Source organism: Trachypithecus francoisi, unplaced genomic scaffold, assembly GCF_009764315.1.
Source record: "Trachypithecus francoisi isolate TF-2019V2 unplaced genomic scaffold, Tfra_2.0 Contig01585, whole genome shotgun sequence".
NCBI lineage: Eukaryota > Metazoa > Chordata > Mammalia > Primates > Cercopithecidae > Trachypithecus > Trachypithecus francoisi.
Window position 1 is genome coordinate 9,848,434 of NW_022681444.1, and position 15,244 is coordinate 9,863,677.

At 43.1% G+C, this 15,244-nt stretch overlaps 1 protein-coding gene across 5 annotated transcripts in view; it reads right to left on the reverse strand.

Moving 5' to 3' along the window:
• The window catches only part of MED27 (mediator complex subunit 27), a 216,232-nt gene that overhangs the window by 120,711 nt on the left and 80,277 nt on the right, over positions 1-15,244 (reverse strand). The window contains exon 4 of one of the 5 annotated variants that reach the window (XM_033194610.1): positions 9,229-9,987. The exons of the other annotated variants lie outside the window; for them this stretch is intronic. Coding sequence (XP_033050501.1) covers positions 9,933-9,987 — 55 coding nt within the window. The 3' untranslated portion in view covers positions 9,229-9,932. Of the gene's footprint in view, positions 1-9,228; positions 9,988-15,244 lie in introns of those variants that run through there. 5 annotated transcript variants of the gene reach the window in all.

The following is a 15,244-nucleotide window of genomic DNA, read 5'->3' on the forward strand; positions in this document are numbered from 1 at the left end:
AAAGAAGTCACCTGGGCCAGATCTCTTCATGAAGAAAGCTACCATGGATTTTCCCTCACTGCTTGGCTCCTGTTACTGGATTCGATATAACTTACTCTTCCCATTTCAAGACCACCACACTTCAGAAGGAAAATTTTAAGACATGCATAAAAAACTTTAATGATGGCTAACCTGCCAAGCAAACTTTCTCAGTGTTTCGTCATTCTGCAAACTTTCCTGTCTCTGAATAGGGGAGATGGTCCTTTTATTTCAGCAGTAGCTCCTATTTCAAAGGCTCCTGTAATACTTTACAAAATTGGCTTTGACTTTGGTGAGAGACAAATGTATGGAAGCGTATTACTATATTAAACCTAGACTTCCCACCCAATCATTAACAATGAGTATTTTTAGCATCTAAAAGTGTGCGTTTCAGACAGATATGTAAATATTTAGCACTTATACTTTTGAGACAACCTTTCATTTTCAATTATGCAGAGGAGGTGTTTTCATTAATAGTCTCATTATATCGCATATTTTCATTCTACACAATATTTTGCTTCTGTATTTGAAATAACTGAATTCATCTGTGCTAATAAATATTCTAAATGGACATCTTAATAATTGAAATTAGCACATACCGTACCCCTCAAAACAATTTATAAAACAAGAACTACTGTTTATATTACACAACAGGGCAAAACCAGCCATGATCAGTAGCTTGGCTCCAGGTCACATATCAGGTGAAATTCCTCATGCGGCGCCAAATGACCCAGCTGTATTTAATCAGAGCCACTTTCTGACCTCTCGTCTCAAGAGTAAGTCCAAGCCTTGGTGTTCACGGCCCCAACTTGTCTTTACCCCTTTATGTCACTGTTCCCCATCTTCTGTGTTGCTCTGTCTGAGACACCTACCCCAGAGACATTACCATGGCTACTATGTGATAGGAATTTTCCAGCTTCATTATAATCTTATGGGACCACTGTCGTATATGCGGTTTCACCAGAACGTTGTTATGTGACACTTGACTGTGTTATAAAACATGGGAATGCAAAACTATTACTTGTGTGTTTGTGGTTAAGCTGATGTCAACAAACCTACTGCACTGCCTGTCACATAGAAGCATAGCACATATAATTATGTACAGTACAGAGTGCTTGATAATGATAATAAATGACTGTTACTGGTTTATGGATTTACTGTACTATACTTTTAATTTTTTTTTTTTTTTTTTTAGCATATACTCTTTCTACCTATTAAAAACAGTTGACTGTAAAACATCCTCAGGCAGGTCCTTCAGGAGGGATCCAGAAGAAGGCATTGTTATCATAGGAGATGACATGTGTGTTACTGCCCCTGAAGCCCTTCCACTGGGCCAAAATGTGAAGGTGGAAGACACTGATATGGATGATCCTGACCCTGTGTGGGCCTTGGCTAACGTGTGCATTTGTGTCTTTGGTTGTAGCAAAAAAGTTTAAAAAGGAAAAAAATAAATAAATAAAATAAAACGAAAATAAAAAATAGAAAAAAGCTTTACAGAATAAGAATATAAAGAAAATCCTTTTGTGTAATTGTACAATGTATTTGTGTTTTAAGCTAAATGTCATTACAAAAGAATCAAAAAGTTAACAAAATGTAAAAGTTTATAAAGCGAAAAAGTAAGGTTAATTTATTACGGAAGAAAAAATGTTCTTGGAGATTCAGTGTAGCTTAAGTGTATAGTGTCTGTAAAGTCTGCAGCAGTGTAGAGTAATACCCTGCACCTTCACTTTCACTCACCAAGGCTCACTGACTCACCCAGAGCAACCTGTAGTCCTGCAAGCTCCATGCATGGTGACGTCCCTGTTCGGGTGTACCATTTTCTATTTTTCTTTTTGGTTTGTTTATTATAGAGGCAGAGTCTTGCTATGTTGCCCAGGCTGGTTTTGAATTCCTGGCCTCAGGTAATCTTCCCACCTCAGCCTCTCAAATACCGGGATTACAGGCGTGAACCACTGCACACAGCTCCATTTTTTACCTTTTATACAGTATTTTTACTATACATTTACTGTGTTTAGACATGTTTAGATACATAAATACTTACCATTGTCTTACACTGCCTTTAGTACTCAGTACGGTACCATGCTGTAGAGGTTTGTAGCGTAGGAGTAATAGGCTACACCACAAAGCCCAGGTGTGCCGTGGGCTCTACCATTTAGGTTTTTGTGAATATATGTTCGCACAATGATGGAAGAGTCTAACGATGCATGACTGTATTTACCTTCTGAAATATTATTCCTGACAATTACTTGGCCTTGGCTGTTTATTTGAACAGACCATTCACTTCACGATTTCTCATCAGAATGTAAGCTAATGAACCGTTACATCCCCAATGTCTCAAACAGGGATTGGCACATAACAGACAGTCAATAAATATTCGCTGAATGAATGAACTGACTTTGCTGATCCTTTGACTCGCTGCATTTTGTCACTGAGTAGTTTTTAAAGAAAGGCTCACGGGCCTTTCCTTGAGTTCATGGATTTTTTTTTTTTTTTTTTTTTTTTTAGAATGCTACTGTCTTTCTACATAACAAAACTTGGTTCAGTATAAAATTATTGGGTCAAACTTTCCCCTCAAATTTTGTACTGCTCCACTGCCTCCTGGTATTAAATGACAGCTGTGGAAATAATCTGATACTATGATTCCTGTAATCGTCTGTGATAACTTCCCTAGATGCACGTTCTCAAAGAGGTTAAGTCCCTTCCTGTGACTAATGCTGGTGTGTCTTTTACTAGTTTTAACTTCTTTTTTGTTTCTTTTACTAAGTGTATGGACAGGAAGATTTTAGAGTCTGGGGTAACTCTACCATCTAACAGAAAGCCTCCAGAGTATCTGTAGATGTGGTGGTGAGAAGGGTCAGAAGTCTCACGCGATGTGATGTGTCCTCAAAGAAGCAAAGTGGAGTCATTTACTCAATGGGGAGAGGGGGAATGGTGGGAATGTGCACAAGCAGGATCTTGAGCTCCTTCCAAGGCTGCATAAAACTGAGAGAAACTTCATTCTACATAGAGTCTGTCTTAAAGAAATCACCATCTCTCACTAAATAATCACACCTGACAATGCAAGAGATCAAACTGTTATTCAAACGATATTAAGTCAGTCTTTAAGGTATTTCAAAGGCATTCTTATTTTCTTGCAAATTTCCTCAATTTTCTGTCTCCTCTTGCTTTCTATTTACCTTATCTTAGCTGTCAGAAGGACAATATTTTGACACAATAACAGGCAATTAAAATGCTATGGGCAGTCATGAAGGATTATGTGTGAAATTGGTCCTCTCCCTGCTAGAACAGGTACAAGAAAACCTCATTAATTCCACTGGGGCAGTGGGGAAAGCAGTCAACTAGGAACCAGGACACTGGGGATGGCCCCTGGTTCCTCTCTTGGTTGGGGCGGCTGGCCCTCCCTGGGCCTCAGAGTCTCCAGTTCCACAAAGAGAGTATGCTCCAAGGTCCAATGCAGCAAAAACTGTCTGAAAAGGTCACGGTTTGTGTCCATTAAGACAAGGACTGGTTTAGGTGATTTTTAGGTTTATAGCTTTTAAAAATGTGAGCTAGGAAAATCATTTCTGTAAATACAACAGTCAAAAAGAAAAGCATGGTATTAAAAACCTCAAATTGTGAGCTCTTTTGCCTTTTTCAAAGTTTGCTATAGCATAGTGGCTACTTAATCTTTTTAATTTCAGAAAACGACATGATATTGAGAAATAGTCTTTGTTAGCTACTTAGCCATGCTTGTCTGCAAAGGAATAGTTATTCATGTATCGGCGGTACCTATTCATTAAAGGAGCCATTTATTCTGGCTCTCGCCATTTGAAAAATAAAAAAAAGAAGCCATTTACGCTGACCCTTGAACAACGTGGGTTTGAACCACACGGGTCCACTTACACTCAGATTTTCTTCTGCCTCTGCTATCCCAGAGGCAGCAAGACCAACCCCTTCTTCCTCCTCAATATGAAGACAATGCAGATGAAGACTTTTATGAGGATCCATTTCCACTGAATGAATAGTAGATGTATTTCCTCTTCCTTATGATTTTCTTAGCAACATTTTATTTTCTCTGGCTTACTTTATTGTTAGGAATACAGTATATAATACATATAACATACAAAACATGTGTTAATCAACTGCTTTGCTTTTTTGGGCGGAGGGGTTGAGGCGGGACCAGGGTCTTGCTAACCCAGGCTGGTCTCTAACTCCTGGGCTCAACCTTCCCCCTTTGGCCTCCCAAGGAACTGGGATAACAGGCATGCACCGCTGCACCCAGCTGATTGACTGTTTTTGTCACCAGAAAAGCTTCTGGTCAACAGTAGAACAGTACACTATTAGCAGCTAAATTTGTGGGGAGTTAAAAGTTATATGTGGATTTTTGGTTGTGCAAGCGTGAGCACCTCCAATCCCTGCATTGTTCAAGGATCAACTGTACTTTGCAAACCCTAGTTCTTTTTTAAATTTTACTTTAAGTTCTGGGATACAAGTGCAGAACATGTAGGTTTGTTACACAGGTACACGTCTGCCATGGTGGCTTGCTGCACCTATCAACCTGTCATCTAGGCAAACCCAGTTCTGAAGGAGGATCTTCAGAAGTGTGGAGAGAGAAATGGTGCTAGATGTTAAAATATTCATTATCTCACTTAAACTTTATAACTACTACAAGGTATGAATATTATTATCCCTATTTGTGGATGAAGAAACTAAGGATTATAGCATTATGTAAGGGGCTGGCGAATGCTAGAGAAGAACATATTTATAACACTTTGAAAAGATCCCACTATTCAGGCTTCCTCTTAGAAAACAAGCTAGGAAACAGGTCTGGTTCTAATAGTTTGCCTAGAACTTCCCTTTCAGGACCACAACAGGAACCTAGGACTTCTCCTAACCTTTTATTCCATGAAAACGTGTCTTGAGAGGCCTCAGCAGTAGGTTCTGCGGCTGCTGGACAGGGTCTGATATTACCTGCTTTGTAGGTAAGATATATGTATTACTTTTTTAATTGTGGTAAAATACCTGCAACATAATATTTACCATCCTAACCATTTTAAAAAATTGTTTAAAAAACACATACACCAGTTACCATCTTAACCATTTTTAAACACGCAGTTCACTGGTATCAAGTAGATTCACACTGTTGTGAAACCAGTTGTATTATTTTTAATTTAACTGTATTATGGAAATGTTCAAACATACCCAAGAGTAGAGAGAACCATACAATAAACTTTTGTGAGCCAGCTCTAGCAATTATCCATGTTGCCATCCTGTTTCATGTATCCCTCCCCTCCACATAAACATACTTAAAAAAAAAAAAAAAAAGGAACAATGCAAATCCTGACATTGTTATCAATTCGCCTGTAACCTACAGCTGTGATATAGCTGTACTCAAACACCTGCCGTTAGGAAGCAATGTATCTACCTGGCAAGTCACTGGGCCAGCAGAGCCTTGCTCAAAATACCATGCTATTAACTATGTACTAGTTAAAATCTAACTTCAGCCTGCAACCAAGGCATTCCAAATTCAGCCACTATCCTCCTATACCGCAGCTTACACACCACCTGGGCTGTTCACTATGGTTCCCCCGCACACAGAACCTGCCCCACTTTAGATCCTTCCCAGACAGTGCTTCCCTGGCCCACCCCCACCACTGCTTCCCCACAGCTTCTCTGTTTACTGAAAGTCTTTGCTTCCTTCAAAGTCCAGCTCCAATCTGTCTGTGAAGGGTCAGGGCCCTTAACAATGCTTTTTCTTCCCATGACTGAGCCCACAGATGCCATGTAGTAAATACCTGAGGCTCATCTCCATCAATTTAGTGATGCTCCGAGGAGTCAACCCCTCTGGAACGTTCCTTCATTTTCTGTTTTATCTATGAGCTCTACCGGAATTGTCTCTCTCTCTCTCACCAACTCTGAGGTCCTTGCCCTGGGGTCCTGAAATTGCACGTGCTATTTCTATGTTCACAAAAACTATCACTGCCATGAGGGCAGGGATTTGTTTTGTTGTGCAGGCCCAGATCCCTGGTACCGGGAAGAGTACTCAGAACATTCATTCTGCAATCGTCCCAGAGAGTTTATGCAGCATCCTCAAATACGATGTTCAGAACCACTGATCCAGTCCTTTTGGACTTGTGCGTTGCTTGCACAGCCCACCTGGCCAATGATTTCAGTGTCACTCCAGGAGAATGTGGTCTCTCAGTTTGCCCTTGACTCCATGCTCTGCATCCTGAAAACCAGCCTTGTCCCAGGAATGTGGGTTCCGACCTGATCTAGGATTCCCATTAGTGCAGCAGCTCTGGCTGAATCGCACCTCCTGGAGGACTGCAGCTCGCAATAATCTCATGGCCCACCTCTATGCAAATCACCAGGAACAGTATTCTCTCCTCATAGTCAAGGGCACATAACACTGTGCATTAATCAGACATGCAACGGGAAATCCATAACACTTGTAGTCAATTCATTAATCAATGTAATTGGCATTACAGGGGTAGGGCACAATGAGAAATCTGGGGGGTTCTTGCTAAAAGACAGGACTAGCTATGCTAAAGAGTGGAGCATAGCAAGTCCCATCTTTTAAAGCATAACCAAGAGCACTAAAACAAAAGCCTGTTTTCCCTTCCAAGACAACCTTGACGGCTTCTCATAGCTGCTACTTGTACCCATATATCTTTGAGGCAGCCATACAAAACAACAGACACTTGCTATGTTAAAGTATAGCTGTGTTTCAAAAAATGCAAGTGCCATCAGGGACCTAAATGCACCTGTTGACAGAGAAATACCCTCAGATACAACTGTTCAGAACTTAATTTTAAAGCAGAGTTATTATTTCTATATTCTCTAACTGAGCCAGGAATCCCTTAGAAAAGAGATAGGAACAGCTGGGCGCAGTGGCTCAAGCCTGTAATCTCAGCACTTTGGGAGGCCGAGACGGGCGGATCATGAGGTCAGGAGATCGAGACCATCCTGGCTAACACGGTGAAACCCCGTCTCTACTAAAAAATACAAAAAAAAATCTAGCCGGGCGAGGTGGCAGGCGTCTGTAGTCCCAGCTACTCGGGAGGCTGAGGCAGGAGAATGGCGTAAACCCGGGAGGCGGAGCTTGCAGTGAGCTGAGATCCGGTCACTGCACTCCTGCCCGGGCGACAGAGCGAGACTCCATCCCAAAAAAAAAAAAAAAAAAAAAATAGATAGGAACATTCTAATTTCATTAGTTGCTGTAGAAATTCAAAGCCTCTGTTTTTCATCCCACTATTAGAAGCAAGAAAAACACCTTTAGCAATTATCCCTGCCCACATCCTACAAAGATCCGAACCAAACTCAGTCACAGTAACAGGCAAATCTTTACTGAGTGCTGTAAATGATCCATCCTCTCATAAGTTGTGATATTTTTAATCTAATTTCCTGTTTTAAGGCACCACACTTAACATACGTAAATTAACAATTCTCAAAATTAAAATACTATAAAACACAACACAAAATATATAGCATGAAATTTAATTTTTCTTCGAAGGTTCAGAAGGAACTAATAGTTTTCGGTGTCTTGGAGACATCAACTATTTGTTTATTTGTTTATTTATTTATTTTAGACGGAATCTAGCTCTGTTGCCCAGGCTGGAGTGCAGTGGCACAATCTCAGCTCACCGCAGCCTCCACGCCCAAGGTTTAAGCGGTTCTCCTGCCTCGGCCTCCTGAGTCGCTGGGACTACAGGCACCCGCCACCACGCCCAGCTAAGTTTTTGTATTTTTGGTAGACGGGGTTTTACCATGTTAGCTAGGATGGTCTCGATCTCCTGACCTCGTGATTTGCCTGCCTCGGCCTCCTGAGTCACTGGGAGTACAGGCACCCACCACCACGCCCAGCTAAGTTTTTGTATTTTTAGTAGAGACGGGGTTTTACCATGTTAGCCAGGATGGTCTCGATCTCCTGACCTCGTGATTCACCTGCCTCAGCCTCCCAAAGTGCTGAGATTACAGGCGTGAGCCACCACGCTCAGTCACAATCAATTATTAATAACTAAGACATTTACCCAAAATGACTGTCAATTGAACTTTGTGTAAGTTCATCTAGTCACATCTGTTAGGACATTTCATTATCTTTCAATATCCAATTCCCATATTATTTGGAAAGAAAACAACGTCCTTCCATGTGTAAGAAATATGAGAGTACGTGTACACAGTGGAAAATATCCACGTTGATTATAGGCGACATAATTTTATCTGAGTTCGAACCAATGAGAAAAAAAGGAAAGGAAAGCCTTGTTATCATTTCTATCACCATTAACAGAATCTTTCTTTTGAGATGTGGACATGGAACACATCTCAATGCAAACAGGGATAAAAATCTACAAAATTCCCATCTGTCGATATTGCATCTCTTTTGGTACCTTCATTCATTTATTCGTTGAGATGGGGAGTCTCACTCTGTTGCCCAGGCTGGAGTGTAGTGGCGTGATCACAGCTCACTGCAACCTCGACCTCCTGGGCTCATAGGATCCTCCCTCCTCAGGCTCCTGAGAGGCTAGGACTATAGACACGTGCCACAACATCCTGCTATTTTTAAAAAAATTTTTGTAGAGATGGGGATCTAACTATATTGACCCGGCTACTTTTGAATTCCTGGCCTCAAGCAATCCTCCTGCTGTGGCCTCTCAAAAAGCTGAGTTACAGGTATGAGCCACTGCAGCTGGCCCAGTACCTACTTTTAAAGAGGAATGCACACATTCATATAAAAGATAACTCTTCAGAGCCCATCTGCCCCATAAGCCTTCCTTCTTGCCCCTTGCTGGAATCCCTGGGAAACTCACCACCCGCAATATTCAACTGGACATACTACTGCCACTCTAAACAACAAGAATTATAATACACAAGCAGCTAGCACCTACTGAGTGATCGCCGTATCATAAATACAGTACTCTCATTCCATTATTATCCCCATTTGACAAATGAGAACACTAATGGTCAGAGGGTTTGAGTAAGATGCCCCAAGGCACACAGATGGGGCATGGGTGACCCGGATTCAAGCCCTGAAATCTCACTCCAGAACCTGCTCGTTTAGCCTATACATCTTTATTTTCATATGCAGGATGTTCCAAATCCCCAGCTTGACTATAAATTCCTGAGAACAAGGGCTCTCTGTATTTCTAGAGTCTATCACCGTGCCTTACCTAAATCTGTTGGATAAATAACACCATAGTTTAACATCAGTTGTTATTCATATATTTATTTTTTTAATTCAAGTTTTTCCTTACAGACCCTTATTTACCATGTTGAAAGGTTGTACCAAAAAGAATACTAGGGGAAGGGGGAGAAATGAATACAGGTATTCTTGATCGTAGCCATCCAACAACAGTATCGCAGCTGAGGACGAAAGAGGGTGGGAGACACAGAGACGTCTGCTCAGCTCCCCTCAGGAATGCTTCCCAGCTGTGGGAGGACAGTCAACACGTGGGCGCCAGCTGTTGGCTCACACAGGGTCAGCGTCAGCTGCAGAGAGCCACTTCTTAGAGTTAACACCAATTCTCAGAGACCTGAGGCTTAATCATGTCCCCGTTCTGAGTAGGGGCACATGGGGAGCAGGTAATAAATGGAGCCCCGGCCAAGGTCTAGTTTACGGTGGGTCCATCCACTGGGTCCGCAGACCCATCTCATCATGTCTAATTGAGACCGACATACAGCAGGTCCTCAAACAATGCTTTGTTCAACACATTTCGTTAACATCGATGAGAGGAAAAAAATCCATTCCCAGCTGGGGCCACTGTCTGTGTGGGCTCTGCAGGCTCTCCCCATTGTCTGTGTGGGTCTTCTCCGTGCACTCTGATTTCCTCCTACATCCCGAAGACATGCACGTTAGGTGAACCGGTATATTTAAATTGTCCCAGTCTGAGCGGGTGTGTGTGAGTGTGCCCTGTGATGGGATGGCATCCTGTCCATGGTTAGTTTCTGCCTGGCACCTTAAGTTGCTGGGATAGCTGCCAGCCACCCAATGCCCTAAAATAGAATAAGCAGGTAAATAATTATCTTGTTTCTATTAATCTTTCTTAAATGTATGTATAGCTCACATTTACTTCAATGTTTAATATCAGAAGTATTTTGGTCTTTATTTAGAAGTTTGGTGATGTTTTGCTACAGTAACTTAACTCTTGTTACTTCAATTAGCCTAGGGTAAAATTAGTTTTGTTATACATTGTTTTGCTTCAAGTCGTAATTCCCAGGAACCTATCAATGATGCTAAATGAGAACTTACTGTATTTGACAATTTCTACAACCACCACATTAGGTCCTTGGTCTATGGGGTAAGATCCACCAGAGTAGGGAAGGCTGAATGGAAGTCTCTGATACACTCTGCTTCTGCACTGCCTCCTCCACTCCCAATAGTGCATTAAAGACCAATGCTGCATCCCAGGGCAATGGCAGAGATTAGTGCCACCTTGAAGGGTCTAAAGGACACAGGGGCAGTGGTCCCACTTTACGTCTGTTTCATTCACCAGCCTGACCCCTGCAGAAACCTGATGAATCCCAGAGGACTGCAGACATCTGCAAGCTCAATCAGGCAGGGAGCCCTGATTGCCACCATAGTGTCAGATGTGGCATCTTTGCTAGAGCAGAACAATATGGCCTCAGGTCATACAAAGCCACTGATTTAGTAAATGCCTTTTTTTATATCCCACTCAAAAACAAGACTCAGGAACAGTTCATATTTCCATGAAATAGACAACAATATACACTTAGAGTTCTGACTTAGGGCAAGTTCTCCTGCCCTCTGTTATAATATACAATACCCATCGCAGTAGTCCCAGTGGCCCTCCCCTAGCTCATGCCTGTGGTTGCCTGGGGGAATCCTACATGAGCATATGGAGGAAGGGGGAAATGTCCAAGCTTGGTTTACAGACCAGTCACTCTGGCATGTGATTGTAAAAGCCAAAAATCCATGGCAGCTGCATTACAAACTCACTCGGGGTGACAGAAAAGACAGCTGTGAGGGGAAAGCCTCCCAAAGAGTAGGGCTTCAAGCAATGCCCTTTATATGGGAAAAGCATCAGCTCAAGGCCAGACTACAGGAAGACTCATGGGCAGCAGTGAGTTGTCTGCTCAGATTGCCAAGGTCCTAGAAGGAAAAAGATTGGAAAATCAGGACAAGAAAGTACGAGGTATGGGTATGTATGTGGGCATATGGGGAGGGGACATGAAGGGTAGAAAAGCTTTGTGTCATGTGTCATCACCCACCATGGAAAAGGCATTAAACAACCAAGCAGAAAAGTGACCCAAGCAGTTGAAATTGGCCATCACATTGTTACCATGATAGACCCATGAATAAAGTGGCCACAGTGACAGAGATGGACCCAACAGCATGGACTTGCACTTATTAAAGCTGATCTAGTTGCTAATGTCAAAAAAAATCCCCTCTACCAATGACAGAGACCATTATCAAGTTCCCAAAATGGCACTACTCCTCAAGGAGCCCAACCATCGACTAGGTGCAAGTTAATGGACTCCTTCTATCTTGGAAGGCCAGATATTTGTCCAACAGAAATAGACATGCCTTCCAACTGAGGGTTTGCCCTTCTGACTCACCAGACCTGAGTCAGCACCACCATCCGAGGGCTTAGTGACAATCTTTGAACCTCCAGCACTGGATCCCACACAATATTATATCAAATCAAGGAACCCACTTTCTGTAGTAGGCCCATGACCATGGAATCCATTGATAACATCACATACTACCACCCAGCAGACGTAGTCTACCTACTGAAGGCACAGCTGAAGCACCAGCTTGGAGGCACTGCTCTGCAAAGATGGGGCACCATCCTGCAGGATGCAGTATATGTATTGAATCAAAGACCTTTTTATGGTGCTCTCCCCTAACAGGAAGAATACTTGGGTCTGGGAGTCAAGTGGAGGAAGCAGGAGTGTCCTCTACACTCCATAATTCCTGATATCCCATGGCAGACTTCAAGCATCCCCTTTCCAGAACTCTGGGCTTTGCAGAATTAAGGATCCTGGTCTGCAAAGCCCAAGTCTGGATCCCCACATTTTTGCCTGGGAATGGCAGGAATCTCACTGCATTATAAGCTATGGCTGCCACCTGGGCACTTGGGGCTCCAGGTCCAGGGACCAGTAGTCAAAAAGAAGAGTCATCATCCATCTTGCCAAACTGATTCTGCTCATAAAAAGCAGGGGTTGCTGTTACAGAATGAAAGCAGAGACAAATATTGTGGAGCTGGGGTACCCCTGGATACTCGCTTGCTCAATTTTGACCATGAATGAAGACACAGCAACCCTGGCCTGAGAAGGGCACCATGATGAGGGGCTCAGACCTGCCAGGGATGAAGTGCTGGGTCTTGCCACTGGGGGAGCCACTGGAGCCAGCAGAGGTCACAGCTAAGGGTGAGCCAAATCTGGAATGGATGTCCAAGGAGAGAGAGAACGAGACTAACTGCAGAGGTGGAGGCTATAGTTGATCTTGATCCCACGAAGCTTCTAAGCTCTCCCTCAGGAAGGGAGGCCCCACTGGGCTCCTGGAGGGGCAGCTCCTCAAATGTACATAGCAGAATTGTAGAAGCAGAACTGAGCAACACGGGGTAGCTGAGAAGACACGGAGATGCAGTGATACAGAAGTGTCTGGCAGCGAAGAACACAGCACAGTTGGCCCTTGAACAACATGAGTTTGAACCACACAGGTCCATTTAAATATTGAGATTTTCTTCCACCTCTGCTACCCCTGAGACAGCAAGACCAACCTCCTCCTCCATACTCTACTCAGCATGAAGACAATGAGGATGAAGACCTTTATGGGGATCCACTTCCACCTAATGAACAGTAAATACGTTTTCACTTCCTTATGATTTTCTTCATAACATATTCTTTTCTCTAGAGTATTTTATTGTAAGAATGCAGTATATAATACATATAACCTACAAAATATGTGTTAGCTATGCTATTGGTAAGGCTGCTAGTAGTTAAGCTTTTGGGGAGTCAAAAGTCATGCTCATTTTTTACTATGGTGGGGGGTGGGTACCCCTAACGCTGTGTTGTTTAAGGGTCAACTGTAGTTTAATAGTTGGCATTCATTGTAAACAATGAAATCAAAATTAAAAGTCAAGTTTTTCTCCTCTGTAAGCCCTTATCTGATCATGTTGAAAGGTTGTACAAATCTGCCACTTCAGGAGAATAAAGAATTAACTTCCAGCATGCTGGAGCTTAGCCATCTAGTAATAGTATCACAGCTGATAAAGATCAGGGTAGACAAGGAGATGCAATGGCAGATCCTCTTCCAGGAAGAACCTGCAGCCTGGCTAGGGGACAGCAATCGGCATACAGCCTCCAGCTATCGGCACGTTCACGATCAGCCTGTGCTGCAGACAGCGATCTCACTGAGGTCACAGCTTTCCTGGAGCCACCTGCCTATGGTGACTGAGTGAGGCAGGGGTACAAAGGCCCAATCTTTCAGCCGACACAGGACAAGGCAGGTAACCCGGCTGCAGAGATCCCCTAAGTGGACCGAGGCATTGCCAGCCCTGCACCGCAGGCTGCCATCTCCCCCAGAAGTCCTGCTTCCTCCCACTTTCTTTCACAGGGCGTGATCCCAAATAAAGATACTGCAGCCCAACTCCAACTCAACCTTGGCTTCCTGAGAACCTAATCCTCTGCCTTGTACTACAGCTGAGACGTGCAGATGCTGGGTTCTCTGTAGCCAGGTTTGAATCCCAGTCCCAGCACTTCCCAGCTGGGAGGCTCCAGACAACGTGGGAGCTTCGGCGTTGGCCTCTGTAAAGCTGAGGAGAGTAACGGTACCTCTCAAAGGACAGCGTTCAAACTACATGAGTGCTCTGTGTGGTGGCTTTCATTATTAACCAGTCCGATGGTGTTCCTTCCCTCACTGTAGAATGCTTTGGTTGGTGATCTCTCATCTAATTTCTTTGAACTCTGAGTCTATAAATCTGGGCTCATTTGTAGAACAGAAATATCTGTTCCCACTGGCTGATAAAGTCTTGCTGCTCTGCCAAAAAGCACTGCTAACAGGGCAGAGTTCCAGGGCCACAGGAGCACGGAAGCAGAAAGCTCTAATTCTTCGCACACAAGTGCTGAAACCATCCCCTCCATTTACAAAGAACCAGAAGGAATGGGCAAGGTTCACACGCAAGTCTCAGAAACAAAAAGGGAAGCAGCGCACTTGGGGAGAGCTACGAACAGCAAAACGGGGTAGTGATTCCATAATACCACTCAAAAGCATCCTCTTAAAAAAAAAAAAAAGACACAGTTTTTATATCTTGCTTTTTTTTTTCCTTCCTCCTGCATTGGCCCCTCCCTCTCCTCCAAGAAGGGAAGACAGCGGTAGATTATCAGTGGGAGCGTCACAGGAGCCGGGAAACTAAGAGGTTCCAGGCCTGGATCTGTTACTAAAAAGTCTCAGAACTCGTTGAAGAAAAACGCTTCACTTATCTGCATCCTTATTTCCTTCACCGTGAAATGAGGGTAGAAAGGCGATGCCTTGTGGCTCTTCCAGGTCTGGGTTTTCACGACGCTCTAAATACTGCTCAACGATATCAGAGGTTCCTTAGGGGTGAGGGCGATGCCTACTCAATAAACTAAATGCCTACTCAATAAACTGCACTGAATTAATTGGTCATAGGAGACCTTTACATTCTAAGTGCTCCTTTGTTTAAAATTAAAAAGTGTAAGAAGTATTAATAAGGAAAAAAAATGGTGGGGGGAGATCTGTACAAATCAATCCTAGCCCCACATTTGATGTGTAAAGTCAGGTCCTGGTCAAGCCATACTTGGGAGGCACATCCATGTTAACTGACAAGAAGAAGGAGGGAAAAGGAAATTGAAGGCTTTGATTTACTTAATGTATTTACTTAATTTCAATTGTTTTATTTTTTCCACAGTGCCCAAGTCCACCAAAAAAAAAAAAAAAAAAACAAAAAACTAAATCTATTTTGTTACCTGTCAAATAGGAAAAGGACAGCTTTCTAGAGCAATTGTCCCTGGGATTCATGCTAGCTTAAGGAGCTGATAAAATATGAAACAAAAATTTGAGACTGTGAGAGACTTCTAAGGAAACCTTTGGAACACTGTGATGCCCCAAGGTTTCTTCTCTGGGGACATTAAGTACCCAGCAAATCGAACTCCCTGTGTGGGGACCTGGGGAAGCTGCAAAGAAAGAGTTCCATTCCTTTAAAAGATAGACCTGGGGAATATCTTTGCCGGAGCCCCAAAACAGCAGGGTAAGAGACAGTTGGAG